We start from the raw sequence: 23127 nt of genomic DNA on the forward strand, positions 1-23127 counted from the left end.
CCATGTTGATCGTTATGTTGCAGAGTGCCTCTTTGGTTGTCCTTGTTCTCAGGGGAGAGAGTACACTGTTGGATGATATATTCCACTTCCTTTCTTTTCTCCAGCTCCAAGTAATTGTGACTGGCCTGGTACACATTACCTTGGCAAATACTCCTTTCCCTTGGTGTTATGTTTAAGTAAAAATTAGTTTAGTCAGTACCCTAATCAGAATCTGATTCTTCTCCCTTTTCCATGTTTGAAGGGACAATATCATTAAAGTATTTCACCAAGGCTTGTGTCCCAAATCGCTGCCAATAGCCAGATGCATCAGAAGGAAATAGGTGGCATGGTGGCACAGTGGTTAGCACTGTTGTCTCACAGCATCAGGGACCTGGTTCAGTTCCAGCCTCTGGTGACTGTGTGGAGTTTGCACATGCTTCCCCGTGTCTGCGTGTGTTTCCTCCGGGTGCTTCAGTTTCGTCCCACAGTCCAAAGATGTTGCTGGACTTTGCTAGAATTGTCCCTTATTGTTGGGGGATTAGTGGGGTAAATTATAGGGGTTACGGGGATAGGAACTGGGTGGGATTATTGTTAGTGCAGGCTCAATTGGCTAAAGGGCTTCCTCTTGCACTGTAGGGGTTTATAAAGACTGAGGCTAGAGCTCTGGATTTTATTTAGCTACTTCTCAGAACATGGCATAGTCAGTCTATCCCAGTATAGTTCTGGTTATATAAACCAGCAGACTGCTTGCTTTGCTGTTCATCGCTGGCAGTGTGCAGTTGACAGCCCAGACCATTAGTGACATACAAGGGTCAGATTTCCTGGTAAATGGAGAGAATGGCTGAAATTAAGTTTGTCTTAGCACAGTAAGTAGGTTAGCAGACCCACTGTTTCTATGCTCAGCTTGAACTCTATCTGAGCAGCCAAAAATTGAAAGCTAGATCATAAACCACAGAAATCTCAATCTACATTTTCAGTTCCTGTTTTGACTTACTCTAGAATTTTCATTATTTTGACATATTCTAGCATTCTCACTAAAAAGACCCGATGTAACCCAAAGTCTACTTCGTTTTCCACATTATAGGAAGCATGGTTTTCAAGACGAGCTTTGAGGAACATCAAATGTTGGAGGTAGACACGACTGAGTGCAGTGACACAGATTCACCAGCAGAGGGAGATTGATCGAGGCAAGTGTTGGAGCAGACACAATAGCGACAGTTTAATACAAGTCTTACAGGTATGTTCTTGAAATTTTGTTAAAAGATTTTGAACATTTTCTTTGATGTACACGAAAGGTGAAGCATGGGTGAAGGAAACAGCAGGTTAAGTCCAGGTACAGAGTTGGAGGAGATAAGATACTCTGTCAGAGAGTTGGTGTAGACTCAATGGGCTGGATGGCCTCTTGTGCACTGGAGAGATTCTATGAACTCTGGAGGGAGCCGCAAGATGGTAGGTTGAGCTGTTGATTGGGCCGATTATGGTGGCACAGTATATCAGGGCAGTCAGAACCAGTGCTCCCTCCGTCTGGAATGTGAAACTCTTTATAAATTCAGTTCTGCTTCAGGTAACGAAGGTTGATTTTAAAAAATGGATCCTCCCAGAACATCTCTCCATCCCAGCTGTGATCCTGTCCCCAGAAATTCACCTTGTCTTCCACTCTTCATGTATAATCCATCTATGCTTTAGTGTAGTTCACTTCACTGTGAACAATTCCCTTGTACCTACACGATTGAAGTTTTATTTAGTGTTGTGAAGTCAGGTAGAGTAATTGTAGAATGCTACTTGTAAAATTGTATGTTAAAAGACGGTGCTTTTTCTGTGCTTAGTTTTTATTTGAAACATGCAAGTGCACAGAGAACTCAGATTGAAACATTTGTATCAATGGGCCAAGACAACAAACAGGCTTTTGAATTTACCCATTCAAATTTGAATTAGGCACTTAGATACCTATTAAATTTAAATTTGATGTTTTTGACAACCTAGGACCAATCATATTGTGAGAAATATTGATATGTCATCATAGGTATAAAAGAAGGGAGGCACTGGTACAAAAGAGAGAAAAACTGTCACCTGTCAAAGTAACAGCTTAGTTCAGCTCTGTCAGAGAGAACTACAGTATGGACTCCCATGGCCTTATTTATATCTTAAAAGAAAGCCTCATCTCAATAGCGAAGATACCAAAGAAGACAGAAGTTCCAGATAGAAGAATCGATACAAAGCCCAGAACATTCTGGAAGACGCCAAACTTGGTTATAATTTAGAGATTGACTAAAATTATATTCTTTTGTTAATGAGTGGGAATTGTATTTGTCTAAACAACATTCCATGAGAATCATGTTCTATTCAGTTTGTTAATAGTTAACTTGTTCACTGTTACTTGAATAAATAAAGTGTTACCTGTTGATTTTACAAAGTGTCAGGGAGTTATTTTAACCGTTAAAAATTCCTGAAGGGCAGATCATACCACTTCTCACTCACTTTTACATATGGGGTGAGATACTCCTCTTTGGGTGGTTAGGTGTTAGTTCTCAGAGGGGGAGCAGGTGGCGGGAGGGGGGAAATCCACCTTACTACAGTGGTTAGCACTGCTGCCTCACAGTGCCAGAGACCCAGTCTGATTCCCAGCTTGGGTCACTGTCTGTGTGGGTTTCCTCCCACCGTCCTGGGAGATTTTCTTTTAAACACAAAAATTAAAATGGGCTCGTAACATTTCCTGCCCATTTTGCAACTGAAAACTTCGTATGGCACAGAAATTCAGGATTTTGTTTCATCACGAGTGTGGAATAACAACAAGATCTCAACACTTTTTTTTATACTAAAAGGATTGTTTGAAACTTGTCTTGACAGTTTATTGTAGCACCTTGGGAATATCACAATAAACAAATATGAAACTTTTGAATGACTCCTGATTTGGATCAATACATGAAATTCTCTGCCCCCTTAACCCTATCCCCACTGTGACCCATCAAAAGGTTGGACTGCCAAGACTATAGAACTTTCTCTTCTTCTCTTCCCACTCCCACCCCCCCAAGCCCCCAGGTGAATGGGCTGATATAGCTGGACTAACAGCAAATGAAAATAATTGCTGCTTTCTCTTCTGCTTTCTAGTCTATAGCAGTAAAAAGCTCCATAAAGATATTCAAGACCTTGCGAGTTTAAAGTGCCAGCATTATCAGTATAAATCCATTAGATAGTACTTTTCCCAATGATTAACAAAAATGCAATGATGTTCTTCACAGCGCTTGTTTGCAACATCAGTGTGGCAAATTCAATTCCATTCTCAGCTTCCCAGAATCACTGTCATCTTCCTCAACAGGCAGTTGCCTGCAACTGTTCAGCCAAACAGAAACACAGACTCAAAGGGTTAGCATTCAAACAGATCGCATGTATCACAAAAGTAACAAATTTTACACAAACACTTACGATGTAGATCTTCTTGCATACAAATATACATAATGTACTTCAAGGGCTATTATTATTTGCTGGAGGAAAAATTGCCAAACAAACATTTCACGATAAAGCTGTGGCTCTTAGGACTATAAACCAAATGTGGGATACAGGGTCTTAATTCTCTCTTTAAAATATAAATTTAATGTTTATCCGCACTGGGGAATACTCTGTCCTTTTTATAAAACATTCAAACTCACCTTGCAACTCTGCTCAGCATTCTCATATTAAAACAGTTAAAGTAAAATAGTTTTCTTTTAGGTTACAAGAGCCCAAGAGCCACAGCTTACGGTTATTCAATATCTTCGGGTCTGACTGGGTGAGGAAGGGGTATTATTGATTTCTTCTCTGTGTCTCTTGATAAGGCTTTCCGCATATCTGTTACAGAAAGAAAAAAGTGCTTATTAAAAAAATACAGGTTGCTTGACAAGTCATTAAAAATATTTACAGCTGTGACTGTAACACTACATTCTGCGCACTCTCCTTTCCTTCTCTATGAACGGTATGCTTTGTCTGTATAGCACGCAAGAAATAATACTTTTCATTGCATACTAATACACATGACAATAATAAATCAAATCGAAATATATTCCACAGAAATTCACAATCATACCATAAGCGTCTTCATCAGGTTCTCCATTGCTGGCTGAGTAGTATTCTATCACTGTTCGGTAAACACTATAACCAAGCTGTTTGTACATGTTCACTGCTACTTGATTGGATACGCGGACAAATAGATCCACAAAGAATCCACCCTTTCTACAGTGAAAGACACAAAGTATTCATCAGTTTCTGACAATTACAAAATGGATGCGTTATATCTCATATATATTAACTGTTAAAATAGCTAGACCAACCTTTCAGATATTTCCTCCAGTAGTTCCATTAGTTTAGCTGCCAATCCCAAGCGTCTAAATTCGGGAGCAACTGATAAAGCCGTTACGTGCCCATGCCATTCTTCTCTTGCCACTGATCCTTCAGCTTTCCCCATAACTTAATACAAAGGAGCAACAATCAGAAAAGCTCTTTCTACTCATTAAACTGCAGTTCATACAGGTTTCAGATCCAACCAAACCTCTCATAGCATCTTGCAACCTTTGATCATATTTAACCAATTTTGATTTATCCAATTACTCCATTTTGAAGACCCAACTAAAGTTCCAATTAGCCGAAAAAGCCTAGTGGCTGTTTGTAAGATTGTGATTTGTGCAAAACAGCTGCTGCGTTTAACCTGAGAAGAGTGATGATACTTCAAAGTACAAGTTCTTAGATAAATGTGATAAGGTTATTGCACTGAAAATGGTACATTATCAAGCATTTTTAAGAAAGGTCTAAAAACACCATGGCTATATTATCCACCTGCACTGCTCTTAAACTGAGAGCAGGAATTTAAAAATCTTAAATGCCAGTACATGGCTCAAGCCATCGGGCCTCTGACTGCCAGAAAAACATTAGCTTTTTGAAATTTCTACAAAAATGTAAACACTGTCTAGGTTGCAGCCCCAAAATCTTTTAAAACTTCATATTTTAAGTTTAAAAAGTTGTATTAATGTTGCCAATATATGCCACTTGAGCTGCTCCGTGGATTCACTGGTGACAAACTGCTAATTTTGTTGGGAATAAGCATGTCGAGGGGTGGAACAATCAAATTTCACTGCATCAACATCTTGCACATCGCAACAGTGCCACAGTTTGTTCCGACGTTTTGGGCTTTTTTTGCTGCACACAACATGGGCTTATTTATTCATTAGTGTCATAAATATGCTCACATTAATATTGTAATGAAGTTACTGTGAAGATCCCCTACACTCCAGCACCTGTTTAGGTACACTGAGGGAGAATTTACCATGGTCAATGCACCTAACCAGCATGCCTTTCGGACTGTGGGAGGAAACCCACGCAGAGACGATGCAGACTCCGCACAGACAGTGACCCAGGCCAGGAATCGAACCCGGGTCCCTGGCGCTGAGAGGCAGCAGTGCTAACCACTGTGCCACAGTTCCGAATTCTTTTATAGAAATGTTAATACTTTTCAAATGTTCTATCAGCAGCTTGGGAGTTGCGATCCAGGGTAAATAGAAGAATCAATATTTTAAGAGAAACACTAGGCTCTGGACATGAACACTAAGAAAATTAAAAGTGAGAGTCAGCTACAAATGAATTTATCTGCCTTTTGAGACAGGCTGCGATGCTACGTTACTTTCTGATGTCTAAAATATATGTGGAAAGTTTCACTCTATCTTCTTTTGATCCACTTGCACGCTAAAAATGTTTCTATTCAATCATCAATTCAAAGATATTTTTATGAAAAATATACACCACCAGAATGAAAAGTAAGATGGAAGCTGTCTGGGAAGCAAGGCCAGCTCAGTGGAAAGCATCCATTTTGAAATTGGTGTTTCCAGTATAAACTAAATGATGAAAAGTGGGTACTTTTATGAACTTTGCTGAGGAATGTTTTGCATCATGCAAAAGCTCGAATCAAGGAGAATTTTTTTAACTACTAGTGAGTCTCACATGGCACAGAACATAAAGCATGACAGGAAAATACTTGGCTTCTCTTGTTAATTTGTCATGCCAAATTCAAAGCTTTTACATATACTCGGAATTAAATCGAACCACGTGCTATTTTATAAGGTTATGGGGATCACAACCATGTAACCCAGACTTAATCTTTTGATATTTAAGATTAAGATGTGTGTCTTTAAGGCCTACAGTCTAGTGACTCTTAAGTAATCACTGGGCAAACTCAAGTGCTCAATTGCTGTTCACATTGAAGGTCCTGAGTGTTAGTCTTTTGAGAAGTAGACTGCCACAATCAATTAAAAAGTTCTAGATGAGTACTGTTGCCTCACAGCGCCAGGGACCCAGGTTCAATTCCCGCCTTGGGTCACTGTCTGTGTGGAATGTGCACATACTCTCCTTGTCTGTGTGGATTTCCTCCAGGTGCTCTGCTTTACTCCCACAGTCCAAAGATCTGCTGCTTAGGTTAACTGGCCATGTTAAATTGCCCCTTAGTTTTAGGGGATTAGGAGGGTAAATAAGTAAGGTTATGGGGATAGAGTGCGGGTGGGATTGTGGTCAGTGCAGACTCGATGGGCCAAATGGCCTCCTTCTGCACTGTAGGATCCTATGAATTACAGAAGATTTTACAAAGTAGAGGACATTGTCCAGTGTAAGTATCTGTCCAGATAAGAATACAAAGATTGTGCTACAGGGTGAATTCACAATGGAGATCAGATAAGAAACGGCAGACATTCTCACTCCAGTATTTTGTGTTCTAGGAGAACTTCTCACTTCTTTGCACATTTTTGAAGAAATGTAACAGGGTCAAAATGAGGGCTCAATGTTCTTTTAAAAAATAACAAAATAGATTTAGCATTTCTAAAAAAAAATACAAATTAGTCAACTGTGGAAAACTAAATGCAGAAATACAGGTCAATATAAAATTTCATTAGAACACCACCTTGCATTTAAATAGCACCTTTAATGTAGCAAAATTTTCCAAGGTGCTTCACAGGAGTGATATCAAACACAATTTGACATATCTGAAGAAGATATTTGAACAGATGACCTAAAGTTTGGTCAAAGTGGTAAGTTTTAAGAAACATTTTAAAAGGAAAGAGAAGTGGAGGGAATTCCAGAACTTAGGACCTTAGCAGCTGAAGGTATAGTCAGCAATAATGGAGCAATTAAAAATCAGAATTGTAGTAGTATAGATATCCCATAGGTTTGTAGGGCTGGAGGAGGTTACACAAATAAGGAAGGCTGTGTAGGGATTTGAAACTAAGGATGAGAATTTTACAACTGAGTCATTTCATAGGCAACATGGTGGCACAGTGGATCACACTGCTGCCTCACAGCACCAGGGACCCAGGTTTGATTCCCAGTTGGGTCACTGTCTGTGGATTCTGTACATTCTCCCCATCTCTGCGTGGGTTTCCTCCGGGTGCTCCAGTATCTCCCAGTCTGAAAGACATGCTTGTTAGGTGCATCGGCCATGCTAAATTCTCCCTTGGTATACCCGAACAGGCGCTGGGGTGTGGCAACTAGGGGATTTTCACAGTAACTTCATTGCAGTGTTAATGTAAGCCAACTTGTGACACTAATAAATAAACTTAAGTAAGTTGTATTTTTTGATCAAGAGCTAATCTCATCAGCAAGCACAGCGTGATGGGCGAATGGGACCTGGTACAAGTTAGAAGTTTTAGGTAGTTTTGGATGACCTTAAGTTTATGAAAGGTGAAAGATGGGAAGCCAGCCAGGAGGGCATTGGAACAGTTACATTCAGAAGTAGCGAGTGAGAGTTCCAGCAGCAGATGAGCTATGGTAGGAGTCAAGCGATATTACAGAGGTGGAATTGGGGGTTCTTAGTGACGCCTAGTTGTAAGGTTAGAAACTCATCGCTGGGTCAAATATGACACCAAGGTTGTGAGTAGCCTCAAATAAAAACAGAAAATGCTACAAATGCTAAGCAGGTAATCACAAATTATCATGTACATCTGACAATCATAAAAAATAAGTTATTTTGTCTGATATCTGTAGAACACAACAGCGATCATGACATTGGATCCTTACTGTATCCCATTAACTCTCCTCCGGGGGCCTCCGCAACGATGAAATACTCTGGCCAGTGAGCTAGATATTGTAGGTAGAAAGGGATCCCATACTATGCATTACTTAAGAAAAATAACAAAAGGAATAGCTTAATAAAAGGTCAGTTTATAGTTGTCTATACAGTTTACAACTATCGAAAACATTCCTTAAACATAACTAACTGTTCTTGACATGTGATGGGAAGCTAGTCAAATGCAATCTTCCTGTCCAAACTATTCTCTTTCATTTCTGATTTCCAACATAAATCCTACTTTTCCCTGCTTTGGTACAACACATTTTCCAACTCTACAGCAATCGTTCAACCTGCCTCTGAATTTACAGCTTACTAGCAGCAATACTGACTGATGTTTGGACTTTCAAGGGCTTGCTATCTAAACTAGTTCCCACCACTTGAAATGACCTGCTGATAATAATCAATACTGAGTTTAATGTAACCTAGAATGGATGGCCTCAGCAAATCTACCAGCCCCTGTCTCCATATGGCTGGATCACACCAAACAAAGAATTACAATCCCACACAAGTAACATTTTTATTAATTCGTGGGACATGGGTTTTGCTGCCTGGCCAGCCTATTGCCCATCCCTAGTTGCTCTTATTCAGAGGGCAACTGAGTGTCAACCACATTGCTGTGGCTCTGGAATCACATGTAAGCCATTCCAGGTAAGGATGGCAGATTTCGTTCCCTAAAGGACATTAGTGTACCAGATGGGTTTTCTCAACAATGGTTTCACGGTCATCAGTAGATGCTTGATTTCAGACTTTTTTTTGTTAAACTGAATTCAAATTCCACCATCTGCATGGCAGGGATTGAACCAAGATCCTCAGAACATTAGCTGAGTTTCTGGATTAATAGTCTAGCAGTAATACCATTCGGCCATCACCTCTCCTAAGAGAGAGCCAGGATTTTACTGAAATGTTTTTGTAAACTATAGCTGTTCTAGCGATCAGGTAAACGCACAAGATTTAATAAATTAAAACATTTAAATCTGAAAGAGACAATGGCTGCAACAATGAGAAGGTGGCATGTCCAACTCAGGATAAATCAGTGAGAGCACTATCTGATATAATAGCTGACCGTTATTAAATAATCTTATTTTTGAAGGTTTTAAACATCAACTAAAGATCAGCTAACAACTGGAATTAATCATAAGGTCTAAGCTATATCAAGACCATTGCCAGGTATTCACCAAACACACTGCGTATGCCAGGGATAAACTGAATATGAACTTAAAGCATCAATCTATCCCCAATCTGAATCACGATTTACTAATTTAAAGGGCCATCATGCTGGATATTATATTAAATCAAGATTCCCCACAGGAAGCCAATGTGACACGGGCTAATTACAAGGATACGGTTTCGGTAAGTGGATCCAGATTTCTGCAAAGAAAAGAGAGACAAATTAGAAGAGGTTCAGTCTCCTGCTTAAAATACTAACTGACATTAGCTTCACAGCACTGGGGAAAACCTCCGAGAAAAGCCACGCATCACTTTCACCACACTGGCATCAAGGCCAAGCGGTACAAATTGATGTACACACTGCCACACAAACTTTGCCAAACCATTTTGCCAACAACTCTTTAAGACAATTTGCCTTAAATGAGGTAAATTATGCAAATAATTTGATTTATTATCACATGTATTAGTATACAGTGAAAAGTATTGTTTCTTACATACTATACAGATGAAACATACCGTTCATAGAAAAGGAAAGGAGAGAGTGCAGAATGTAGCGTTCCAGTCATAGTCAGGGTGCAGAGAAAGATCAACTTAACGTGAGGTAGGTCCATTTAAAAGTCTGATGGCAAGAGGGAAGAAGCTGTGCAAATCGATTGGTACGTGATCTCAGACTTTTGTCAGGCAATATTGGATTGCATTCAGTAATAATACTGAGTCATGTGTATGGCCAGACATTAAAGTGTTTACAATTGGGATCTGGAGTTGAAACAGTTTGATTTCCTTCAATTAGCAACAGGAGAAGCCAGCAATGCCAACAACACTGTTACCTGTGCCAAAATTTAGAAATTTGACCCTTCCAAAGCATGCACTTGATATTACATTCTGCATTATTACTCTCCCCGAGGAAGGAGTTATACCTTCCCTGTCTCATGCAAACTAATACCTCTTGCTGCCTCTTTCCAAATGCTGAAGTTCTGAAACAGAATTCAGTCGTATATTGCGACAAGGTTTTTGAACAGTGACACAAAGGATGTATTTGCGGATAGAATGGGAAGCTCTGTCAGCAGCATGCAACTAATTCAATTGCCTGGCTCCTTTGTACAGACACATTCTAGAAGTCAGCAACTAACACAGTGAAAAAATTCTGTGCTTACTCCTGGTTATCTCATATTCAGGAAATAAGTGTTTATATATACATAAATCGGTTAAGGGGATTGCAGTTAAACTTGTAATTGCTGAAGCAGATTCATTTTGTTGAGAAAGAATAGTCCCCAACACAAGGTGTACAAATCCTCAAGTGCCTCACCTTGGCAGAATCATTTTAGTTTATAAATGTGGTTAATATGTACATTGCTTAGAAATAAACTCATGTGTTGTTGCCTCCCTTAATATTGCTCTAAATCAATCTCTGCAGAATCCCAATAGTGCAGAAGGTGGGTATTCCATTCATCCAGTCTTCATCAACTCTACAAAAGAATATCTCATCCAGGCCCAACCCCGTCCTATCTCCATGACCCAATCCACCCGACCTACATGTCTTTGGACATTCAGGAGTAATTTAGCATGGCCTATCCACCTAACTTGCACATCTTTGGACTATGGGAGGAAACCAGAGCACCCGAAGGAAACCCACACAGACATGGGCAGAATATGTAAACTCCACACTGTCATCCAATGCTGGAATTGAACCCAGGTCCCTGGCGCTATAAGGCAGCAATGCTAACCACTGTGTCGCCCCGAATCCCTGTAGTTCAGTTACTACTTACGTCACCATTCTGAGACACAGGGGCCAAAGCGGTGAATCATATCCTCTGTCATTAGCATGTTATGCTCTCTTACTGGTTCTATCTTTTCACTGCATTTATCACGTGGTTCTGTCTCACTGCTTCTCCTCTGTTGTCCAGTAACTTCATTGCAGTGTTATGTAAGCCTACTTATGACATTAATAAATATATTAAACTAATAATCTCTGTTTGACTAGCCTTGTGTGGTCCATTGCCTACCCTCCCAGATTCTAGTAAAAGCTTCTTTTATTCGCTGCCAACCTGTCAGCCCAGGGCATCCCGACAATCGATCCTTACGCCATTGTTTTGTTCATGTTGTCACTTGGTCCACAGGCACGGGGCCAACTTCCATTTCTAAGGAGATCACAACCACCTCTACCTCACAACTTCTCTCTCCTATCGTTATACCAATGTTTTAGACTGCCTCTGTGACATGAAGTTGCAGATGAACCAGACTTCCTTCAAACAAACAGCAAGATGATTAAAACTATAGGCCTCATCGCCTTCCACAAACTCAGCCCTGAATCCATTCTCCTCCCTATTCTCTCACTCAAGGTGAACAATACTCAGTGCAACGTTGATGCTCTGTACATTCCGAGTTGAATTTCAACCTTATTACCTGCTCAGTCTCCAAGACTGCCTATTTACACCTCTACAACATTGTCAGCCTTCATTCCTACCTCAGCAACCTCTGTGTTCAAATCTTTATCCAGGTGTTTTTGTCCATATCAATTATTCCAACTCACATTGTTGACCTTCCTTCATCGACTGTGTTATTAAATCCAATGTTATGCATACCCTGTATTACTACAACCCCTATTTAGAATCAGAAACCCATAAGTGCAGAAGGAGGCCATTCAGCCCATCGAGCCTGCACCAACAATAATTCCACCGAGTCTCTGTTCCTGTAACCTCACGTATTTACCCTGCTGTTAATCCCCCAACACTAAGGGGGAATTTAGCGTGGTCAATCAACCTAACCCGCACATGCTTGGAGTGTGGGAAGACACCAGAGCACCTGGAGGAAACCCACGCAGATATGGGGGGAATGTGCAAACTCCACACACAATAACCCAAGGCCAGAATTGAACCCAGGTCCCTGGTGCTGTGAGGCAGCAGAGCTAACCACTGTGTGCCACTGAGTTTTTATGTCATAGAATCACTGACTCCCTACAGTGCAGATGGAGACCATTCAGCCCATCAAGCCTGCACCGACAAAATCCCACTCAGGCTCTATTGCCATAACTCCACAAATTTCCTCTGCTAATCCCCCTGAAACTAAGGGTCAATTTAGCATGGCCAATGCACCTAAACCACATACATCTTTAGAGTTTGGAGAGAGGAAATCGGAGTACCCGGAGTTTTTTAAAGTTTATTTAAAAGTGTCAGAAATAGGCTTATATTTACACTGCAGCGGAGTTATTGTGAAAATCCCCTAGTTGTCACACTCCAGCACCTGTTCGGGTATAGTGAGGGAGAATCTATCATGGCCAATACACCTAATCTGCACATTTTTGGACTGTGGGAGGGAATCGGAGCACCCAGAGGAAACCCATACAGACACAGTGAAAACGTACAGGTTCCGCACAGTGACTCAAGCCAGGAATCAAACCCAGGTCCCTGGCGCTATGAGGTAGCAGTGCTAACCACTGTATTGTGTAATTAATACCCATAAGAATACCTCTGATATTAGGGGTAACCAGAGAATACAAAGTTAAGGTAATTTGATATATTCCAAAAGGGAATTGGATTGACACTGGAAGGTGAGGTATTTACAGGCCACTGGGGAAAGGGCAGGAGAAGATTGGGAAGAAGTGAGGGAGAGCTAGTATAGAAACAATGGGCCAAATGTCCTCCTGCTGCGATTCTGTTACAGCCAGTCAATGTTATCACTCGCACCCTATACATTACTCGTTTTCACTCTGTGGAACACGGTCTGGTTCACTCACATGTTGTTAAAGCGAAAGAGATCATCACAACAGAACGCTCGAAGCGTTGTCATTGCGGCCTCCCACCGGAAATTAACCTGCCGTACGAACACCAACGGAACTGACATCAAGTCGCAGCGCGATGCGTGCTCAGTGCCAGTAACGTAAGCCACCAGCTTCGCCCAATCAGGCGGCTCGCTGCATGGCCCCACCTCCCGGCTCTAGCCACGCCCATCATCCACTTCCGCCCCCTTACCTTCGCCCGGCTACTCAACCGCCAGCCCAGCCTTGCCCCGCCCCTGCCCGGGTTCCCACGGACACTCGCTCCGCCCCAACCTCTGACCCCGCCCCTCTTCCGCAGACAGGCTGAGGCCTGGCCCCGCCCTATCGCGGACCCGCCCCTGACCCCGGACACTCCGGCTCCCACTTCTCCCGCACACTCGTTCCGCTTCTCTACCCAGTCGCGTCCCAGCCCCCGGCCCCGCCCCCGCCACCGCACGCTCTGCACCGGCCACTGGAGCTGCCGCTCTACCGCGAGCCCGGCGCCGCCCTGCCTCTGGCCCCGCCCCCACCCAAACGCCGCCCCGCCCCCCCACCCAACACCGCCCCACCTCCAGCCCCGCCCCCCCGCCCAACACCGCCCCACCTCCAGCCCCGCCCCCCCACCCAACACTGCCACGCCTCTAGTCCCGCCCCGACCCGACCCAGCACCGCCCCGTCTCTGGCCCCGCTCCCACCCAATACCGTCCCGCCTCTAGCCCCGCCCCCACCCAACACCGCCCCGCCTCTAGTCCCGCCCCCACCCAACACCGCCCCGCCTCTAGTCCCGCCCCCACCAAACACCGCCCCGCCTCTAGTCCCGCCCCCACCCGTGCCGCCCCGTCTCTGCCCCCGCTCCCACCCAATACCGTCCCGCCCCTAGACTCGGCCCCGCCCCTGGCCCTGCCCCTAGCTCCAGCCCCGCCCCCTCTGCCCCTAGTCCTGAAGGAAAGTTTCTGTTGCACTTTTGCAACTTTGATCAGTGAACTTTAGTTCATCATGCAGTTTGATTTTTTCTTCAGTGTAATAACTCAGCACAACATGCATCAATCAAACAAGATAATTAGAAGCTAATTGCATAAAATTTATTTCACAGAATTATAGAAACCTACAGTGAAAGAGGCCATTCAGCCCTTCTAGCCTGCACTAACTCCTTTGACAGAGTATCTTACCTTTTTCCCCACCCTATACCCGCAACTCTGCATATTTACTATAGCCAATCCCCCTGACCTACACACCCTGGGACACTACGGGAGAATTTAGCACAGCCAATCCACCTAACCCGCTCATCCTCAGAGCATGGGAGGAACCCAGACGACCCAGAGGAAACCCACGCAAACACAGGGAGAACATGCAAACTCCTCACAGACAGTGACCCAAGCCAGGATTTGAACCCAAGTCCCTGGTGCTGTGAGGCAGCAGTGCTAACCACTGTGCCCCCTTCTTTGACAATCATAAGGGGGCACAAGTTCAAGATAAGGGGAGGGGGAAGGTTCAGTGGAGATTTGCAGGAAAGTTTTTTACAGAGAGCGTGGTGGGGGGCCTGAAATGCATTGCCAAGTGATCTGGTTGAGGTGGACATGTTAGTGACTTTTAAGACTTACCTGGATAGGCCACATGAACAGGCAAAGTATAGAGGGATATGGGTGATTGGTCTAGATAGGACAATGTGATCGGCACAGGCTTGGTGGGCTGAAGGGCCTGTTCTTGTGCTGTACTGTTCTTTGTTCTATTTACTAAAAGATGCAGGTGTTTTGAAGATTGAACTCAATAACAGAGAAATCTCTTAGATGCAACTTGTTGGAAGCAACAAAAAGGAAAATGGTGCTGATGAAACATCACAAAGAACTCAGGCAATTATCTCTGTTTTCCTCGCCACACATGTGTTGCCTAGCCTGCTGCATATTTTCAGACTTTTCTGTATATGTTAATGGGTTGGAAGATACACAGCCAGCTCTACAAAAGGTTGGTTGGATCATGTTTGAAGTACTGTGAACAGTTCTGGACACCACTCCTCAGAAAATACCTTGGACTTGGATATCTGGACTCCAAGGGTTTAATTATAAGCAGAGGTTAGAAGATGAAGAGGTCAAAAAATGGTCGATTGAGGGTAATTAGTTCTGTGTTTGGGAAATCTCAGACTGGTATGCACACACAAGAACACAAGAAGTAGAAGCGGGAGTAAGCCACCAGGCTCTTCAAAGCTTGCAACGCCATTCAATATGAAGACAGCTGACCTTCAACTCCTTTTCTGTCCCATTTCCCTAAAACCCTCTCTATTTCTTGATCTATCAAACATTTATCCATTTCCATTTTAAATACTTCTAATAATCCCACCTCCACATCCCTTGGGACAGAGCATTCCAGAGATTCACCACCCTTTGTGAGAAGAAATTTCAACGCACATCACTTTTAAGTGACCAGTCCTTTATCTTGTTGCTGTGTCCCTTATTTAGAACTCTTCCCACTAGTGAAAACAAATCTCCATCTACTCTGTCAAGCCCCATTAGGATCTTATAAACCCCAAGTTGTATCTACGAATACATCTGCTCATCCATGCTGTTGTTGTTTCATTGCATCGAGCACGCAGACTGAAGACTTGCTGTTTGGGTAGTCGGTGTATTCACGGTGTCAAGTTGCGGCTTAATGTGCTCTGGCAGCATCAAGAGTCAATGACACTGAGAGCTTGCTTTTTCCAATCAGAGATTTCTGTATATCAGGGTGGGTAGAGCCCCAAAAGAGCTAGTCTTTCATCCATTTCTTTGAATTTACACTTGCCGGCACATTTCCCAATCTTCTAAGAAATTGTCAACAGGCTCACCTGGTTCCTGCCTCAGATTCTGAAAATCATATCAGATCTGATGGTTTGACTTTGGTTGGTATTACAGTCACTTAGTCATTGAAACATTTATGATACAGAAGGAGCCCATCAAGTCACACATTTTCCACACATTTTAAGGCTTCTGCTGCAGTCCTCACTCATTTATCAGCTATTGGAAAAATCTAAACTTGTTTTTTCCTGACTACAAAAGGATGTAGCTAACCCTTTCTTCTTCACTGATGCCTTTTACAAAACCATGAATGTCAGTCTTTCCTTTTGTTTAAACTTCTTAAATGCCTCTACCACATCATTAGCCTCCCAATTCATTACAAATTAGAACAGTGCACTCATTTGCTATAACCATAACCAATTTGTGCCTGGAATGCGCTGCCTGAGGAAGTGGTGGAAGCAGGCACATTTGCAACATTTAAGAGGCATCTGGATGGGTACAAATAGCAGGGGAATAGAGGGATGTGGTCCGAGAAAGGGCAAAAGGTTTTTTTTTAGTTTGATAAGGGCATCATGATCAGCACAGACTTGGAGGGCTGAAGAGCCTGCTCCTGTGCTGTACTTTTCCTTGTTCATTTGTTTTTGCACAATTCACTCAGCTTTTTCCCTCACTCTGGTACTAATTTGGGTTGATTTTTCTCAATCAAATTCATAAGAACATAAGAATCATAAGAACTAGAAGCAGGAATTGGCAATTTAGCCGCTCAAACCTGCTCCGCCATTCGATACAACCATGGCTGACCTCATTTCAGCCTCAACTCCATTTACCTGCCCGTTCTCCATAAGCCTTCAAACATAACATAAGAACATAAGAACATAAGAAATAGGAGCAGGAGTAAACATCTGACCACCTCTTCCTTCAATTTACTCAAAGTCCTGGCATCCATCGCGTTCTGGGTTAGTGAATTCCACATGATCCCTTGAGAGAAATAATTTCTCCTCATCTCTGTGTTAAATCTGTCACCCACTTATCCTAAAACTATGACCTCTTGTTCTAGATTGCCCCACAGCTCAGAGACCTGGGTTTGATTCCTAGCTTGGGAACTGTCTGTGTGGAGTTTGCACATTCTCCCCATGTCTGCGTGCGTTTCCTCCTAGTGCTCTGGTTTCCTTCCACAAAGATGCGTGGGTTAGGTGCTTTGGCCATGCTAAATTGCCCCTTAGTATTCCGGGATGTGTAGGTTAGAGAGATTAGTGGGGTAAATGTGTGGGTTTGTGGGCATATGGCTCAGGGAGGTATTGTTGTCAGTGCGAACGCGATGGGCCGAATGGCCTCCTTCCGCACTGTAGGGAATCCATGACCAATGAGGAGGAAACATCCTCTCCATGTCTACCTTGTCAATCCCTCTTATCATCTTGTACTACCTAGCTGTATTTATTTTGGTTAATCATGTTTGGGTTTTATTCACAAACACCGGCTGCCACCATGTTTTATTACGTGGATCCCAGAAGTTCAAAGTACCGGGTGGCACGGTAGCACGGTGGTTAGCACTACTGCTTCACAGCTCCAGGGACATGGGTTCGATTCCCAGCTTGGGTCACTGTCTGTGTGGAGTTTGCACATTCTCCTCGTGTCTGTGTGGGTTTCCTCCCACAGTCCAAAGATGTGCGGGTTAGGTTGATTGGCCATGCTAAAATTGCCCTTAGTGTCCTGAGATGCATAGGTTAGGGGGATTGGCAGGTAAATATGTGGTGATATGGGGGTAGGGCCTGGGTGGGATTGTGGTCTGTGTGGACTCGATAGGCCAAGTGGCCTATTTCTGTACTGTAGGATTCTAAGTCTAATCACACTATTTTGTGCGGATACTGGACTTGACAATGGAGGTATTCCTCGCCAGTGGGGTGGAACAATACTTTGTGGCTTTGGTACGCTGATGCAATGCAAACATGAGTGATGTGCAATGGAAACACTTTGGGATGTCCTCAAAACACCCCTGAAGGAATCAAACATCCCTGGCAGCTCATGGGATTCCCTGCTTTGTGCTCAACCAAAATGGAGAAGGTTTATTTGGGAAGGTGGCAAACACCCTTCACTGGGAGCACAGAGAGGTGAAGTCTAGGTGTGGGATAGAGCGCACACACCTTCAAACCCCTTATCCTCCCAGACCTTCAAGCACCACCAAACCTGCAAGTGGCAGAGTCTGCAGATCTGCATATTTCACATATCAGCCATCTCAGAACCCATCAAACCAGAAGCAGGTCACCCTCAATCTTGAGGGACAGTCTAAGAAGAAGACTCTAGATGTAATTTGATTTCATGTATGCATGAAAAGTATTGTTTCTTGCGAGCTATACAGACAAAGCATACCGTTCATAGAGTACAAAGAGGAGAAGGCAAGGAGAAGATGTGGAATGTAGTGTTACAGTCATAGCTAGGGTGTAGAGAAAGATCAACTTAGTGCAAGGCAGGTCCATTCAAAAGTCTGACAGCAGCTGTTCTTGAGTCAGTTGGTAAGTGACCTCAGATTTTTGTATCTTTTTACCGATGGAAGAAGGTAGAAAAGAGAATATCTGGGGTGCATGGGGACCTTATCTATGCTAGTTGCTTTTCCAAGGCAGTAGGAAGTGTAGACAGAGTCAATGGATGGGAGGCTGGTTTGCGTGATGAACTGGGCTACATTCATGACCTTTTGTAGTTTCTTGTGGTCTTAGTCAGAGCAGGAACCATACCGAGCTGTGATACATCTGGAAAGGATGCTTTCTATGGTGCATCTGTAAAACTTGATGTGAGTTGTAGCAAAAATGTTGAATTTCCCTAACCTCCCGAGAAAGTAGAGGCGTTGGTGGGTTTTCTTAACTATAGTGTCAGAGTGGAGGGACCAGGACAGGTTGTTAGTGATCTGGATACCTAGAAACTTGAAGTTCTTATAACTACACATGACAATTTAATACTTAAATCATCTTGGAATACCATAATAATATAACAAACTCAGTTCCACACACATGGGGCGTTCACACATCATTGTGAGGGAATGATCAGAATGCATGAAGCAGAAATCAGAGCCATTGACACAAGAGGGCGCCATTATCAAGAAGCACAAACATTTTAAACATTGCCTTGTGTATCTATGCCCATGTCATGTAGCTGAGGGGAAATTCTATGAATTCCAATTCATCGGCATTTCTGATCATTTATACATATTGCCAATCTCTCCTGAGGTTTAGAGAATCATAGAACCTCTAAAGTGCAGAAGGAGGCCATTCAATCCATCAGGCCTGCACCAATGGACAACAATCCCACCTAGGCCCACAACCCCACATATTTACCCCATTAATCCCACTAATTTATGCAGCCTGGGACACCAAGGGGCAATTTAGCATGGCCAATGTACGTAACTTGCACATCTTTGGGCTGTGGGAGGAAACTGGAGTGCCCGGAGGAAGCCCACGCAGATACGGGGAGAATGTGCAAACTCCACACAAACAGTGACCCGAGCCGGGAATCGATCCCAGGTCCCTGGCACTGTGAGACAGCAGTGCTAACCCATAAATAAGGAAATAAGGCAACTTCTGAAACGTCGCATCTTTTTCAAGTTACATTTCTTCTGTATTTCGATAGATACGTTTTCTACTATTATTGCAAGTAATATTTCTGTGAAAGGTTGTTTACTGAATTATTTAGAGAAAATCTATTCATCTGTTTCAATCAGAGGGTGAGCTGAAAGTGATCCCAGGCATAAAGCTGAAAGCATTCCTTCGAATGAAGCAAATGTCCATGGTTAATGTTATATCCCAATGGGGACTCTGCAATCACAGAGTATGCAGGTTGCTCAGAGCTCAATGTTGCCCTCATTCTGTGACCTGTGACCTCTGCCCCCCAAAGAGAGGTAGAAGGGAAGTGAGGTGGGGGAGTTGAGGGGGGTGGTGGGGGTGGGGGGTCAGGAATGGTGAATCAACCCTTAAAGCTAAATATAAATTACAAAAGGGAGCCTGGGCGGCATGTTGGCACAGTGGTTAGCACTACTGCCTCACAGTGCCAGGGACCTAGGTTCAATTCCTGGTTTGGATCACTGTCTGTCTGGAGTTTGCACATTCTCCCTGTGTCTGCATGGGTTTCCTCCAGATGCTCCTGTTTTCTTCCACCGTCTGAAAGATGTGCTGGTTAGGTGCATTGACCCAAACAGGTGTTGGGAGTGTAGCAACTAGGGAAATTTCACAGTGCTAATGCAAGCCTTACTTGTACTAATAAATGAACTTTTTAGATTTCAGGCGGAGATTTTGTTTTATTTATGTGGGGTGGGTGTCACTTGCTGGGCCAGCATTTATTGCCCTTGAACTAAGTGGTTTACTAGGCCATTTCAGAGGGTATTTAAGAGTCAACCATATTGTTATGGATCTGGAGTCACAGGTAGACCAGATCAGGTAAGGACAACAGACTTTCTTCCCTAAAGGACACAGTGAACCAGGTGGGTTTTTACGACAATTGACAATGGTTCCACGTTCATCAGTGGATTCTTAATTCCAGATTCTTTTTTATTGAATTCAAATTCCACCATCTGCTGTGGTGGGATTCGAACCCAGATCATTAGTTGAGTTTCTGGATTAATAGTCTAGCAATGATATAATTAGGCCATTGCCTCCCCTTAGCGATGGTTTCATGGTCATCAGTAGACTTTTCATTCCAGATTTTTATTGAATTCAATTTTCACCATCTGCTGTGGTGGGATTCGGAACTCAGGACCCCAAAGCATTACCCTGGGTCTCTGGATTACTAGTCCAGTGACAATACCACTGTACCACTGCCTCTCCTAGACCAAGCTGAGAAGCCTGGGATTGAGCTGCTACACACGGAGTGCTGTGTTCCACTAATGATGAGACACTCTGTCTGGAGTCCGGCCCAAATCAGACCAATGATTTTGAGTAGCCTCCAGAAACATTGAGCATTTTTGCCTGGGTTCACGCCAATTCCATGATGGAATCCACAACAAACCAACGCCAATCTTAAAATGTAAGCCAGGTCATTCCACAATAGCAATATAAGAACAGAAGTAGGCCATTCAGCCCCTCGAGCCTGTTCCACTATCCAATCACATCATGGTTGATCTATGGCCTAACTCCAGGTTCCTTAATTACTTTGCCTAACAAAAATTGATCTCCCTCAGATTTAAAATTAACAACTGATTGAACATCAACTGTCATTTGTAGGAGTGAGTTCCAAACCTCTACCACTCTTTGTGTGCAGAAGTGCTTCCTAATATTTCTTCTGGCCCTAATTTTAGACTATGCACGCTATTTCTATAATCTCCAACCAGTGAAAATAGTTGATCTTTATCTACCTTGTATTTTCCTGTTAGTATATTGAAGACTTTGATCAGATCACCCCTCAAACCTCTAGATTCCAGAGAAGTGGTCTAATTTGTATTATCTCTCCTCATAATTCATAGAATCCCTACAGTGCAGAAGGATGCCATTTGGCCCATTGAGTCTGCACCGACCACAATCCCACGCAGGCCCTATTCCCGTAACCCCACACATTTACTCTGCTAATCTCCCTGACGCTAGCATGGCCAATCAACCGCACATCTCTGGACTGTGGGGGGAAACCAGAGGACCCAGGGCAAACCCATGCAGACATTGGGAGAATGTGCAAGCTCCATGCAGACAGTGACCCGAGGCCAGAATTGAGCCTGGGTCCCTAGCGCTAGCGACTGTGCCACTGTGCCATCCTAAGTATCATTCTTGTAAACTTATGCTGCACTTCCTCTAAGGCCAACATATCCTTCCTAGGATGCGATGCTTAGATCTGCTCACAATACTGCAAGTGGGGTCTAATCAGGGTTTTGTACAGTTGGAGCATAGCTTCTGCATCCTTACATTCTAGTTCTCTAGATATAAAGGCCTATTCCAATAGCCTGCTCAATCATTTTCTGCATCAGTTCATGGCATTTTACGGATCAAATGATACCAGGAAGCACCTTTTCACAGAGGGTAGTGGAAACCTGGAATTTCTTCCTAAGGAGTTGAGAATATAAAAGCCATGAGGTTTATGTATAGTTTTGTACTCTCATGCTGTGAACATGCTGATCTGCACATATACAGAAGTGCAACTAATCACACTTTGTAATCTAGCTGTACCTGGTACCAAGTATTTTAACTGTCATGTAGGGATTTGTTGCGATAAAAGTGTGTACAGATTTGATTGGTTTTCAGAACATCATGAACTGTGCATGCAGCTATACCAACCTCTATTGGTGTAAAAGAGTCAGGGACCTGTTGTAAAAACTGTGAAAAACTGCAGCATGCGACGGTGCAGAGGGACCTCGGGGTCCTTGTGCATGAGTCGCAAAAACCCAGCCTGCAGGTGGTCAGGAAGGTGAATGGGATGCTGGCCTTCATAGCGAGGGGGATTGAATATAAAAGTAGGGAGGTCTTGCTGCAGCTGTATAGGGCATTGGTGAGGCTGCAGCTGGAGTACTGTGTGCAATTTTGGTCGCCACACTTACGCAAGGATATTTTGGCCTTGGAGGGAGTGCAGAGGAGGTTCACTAGGCTGATACCGGAGTTGAGGGGGTTGAGCTATGAGGAGAGGCTGAATAAACTAGGCTTGTACTCGTTAGAGTTTAGAAGAATGAGGGGAGATCTCATTGAGACGTATAAGATGATGAATGGGATGGATAGGATAGAGGTGGAGAGGCTCTTCCCGCTCAGAAAGGACAGTAGGACTAGGGGGCACAGCCTCAAGATAAAGGTTTAGAACGGAGTTGAGGAGGAACTTCTTCACTCAAAGGGTGGTGAATCTCTGGAATTCTCTGCCCGTTGAAGTGGTGGAGGCTGCCTCGCTAAATATTTTTAAGATGCGGGTTGATGGGTTTTTGATAAGCGAGGGGATTAAGGGTTATGGGGAGAGGGCGGGAATGTGGAACTGATCCACGACAGATCAGCCATGATCTTATTGAATAGCGGGGCAGGCTCGAAGGGCTGGATGGCCTACTCCTGCTCCTATTTCTTATGTTCTTATGTTCTTAATAGGCTAATGCTCTGGAAGCCCGCCCACAAACTGGGATAAATGTTTGGAAAAAGTAGAATAAAAGGTCTAGCTTGCCTGGGTGTGCGGGACCACAGATGCCTGCCCACCTTAAGGAAAACTAGCCCGTCGACAACGTCGTAAAAAAATAAAAGGTATGAATTTTCTATCCGGAGTTGACTTGATTATTGTCAAACCAAGCCAAATGTAGTCCGCCAAACCTTGGAAATTGTCAGAGTCAATGGTTAGTGGGTCAATCGAACATTTCAATGCTGAGAATTTGCTGAGGACTCAAGTGGGATTGTTCAAAGGTGGGTAAGTGAAAGTTAGGGAATAGATACTTGGGTACTTGGCATGAA

General features: G+C 43.4%; 1 protein-coding gene across 1 annotated transcript; it reads right to left on the bottom strand.

The window, feature by feature from the left end:
- Positions 1–2803: 2803 nt before the first annotated feature.
- naa20 (N-alpha-acetyltransferase 20, NatB catalytic subunit) lies at positions 2804–13066 on the bottom strand. Its single transcript, XM_080200071.1, has 6 exons — positions 12957–13066; positions 9400–9424; positions 8005–8095; positions 4284–4419; positions 4040–4185; positions 2804–3804 (listed from the first exon to the last, which is right to left on the bottom strand). Exons 1-6 carry the CDS (start codon positions 13061–13063, stop codon positions 3719–3721), a joined length of 591 nt encoding a protein of 196 aa, XP_080056197.1. The 5' UTR covers positions 13064–13066; the 3' UTR covers positions 2804–3718.
- Between the last annotated feature and the right edge of the window lie 10061 nt (positions 13067–23127).

The sequence above is a fragment of the Carcharhinus amblyrhynchos genome, chromosome 12, assembly GCF_965287045.1.
Source record: "Carcharhinus amblyrhynchos chromosome 12, sCarAmb.v2.hapA, whole genome shotgun sequence".
Lineage (NCBI taxonomy): Eukaryota > Metazoa > Chordata > Chondrichthyes > Carcharhiniformes > Carcharhinidae > Carcharhinus > Carcharhinus amblyrhynchos.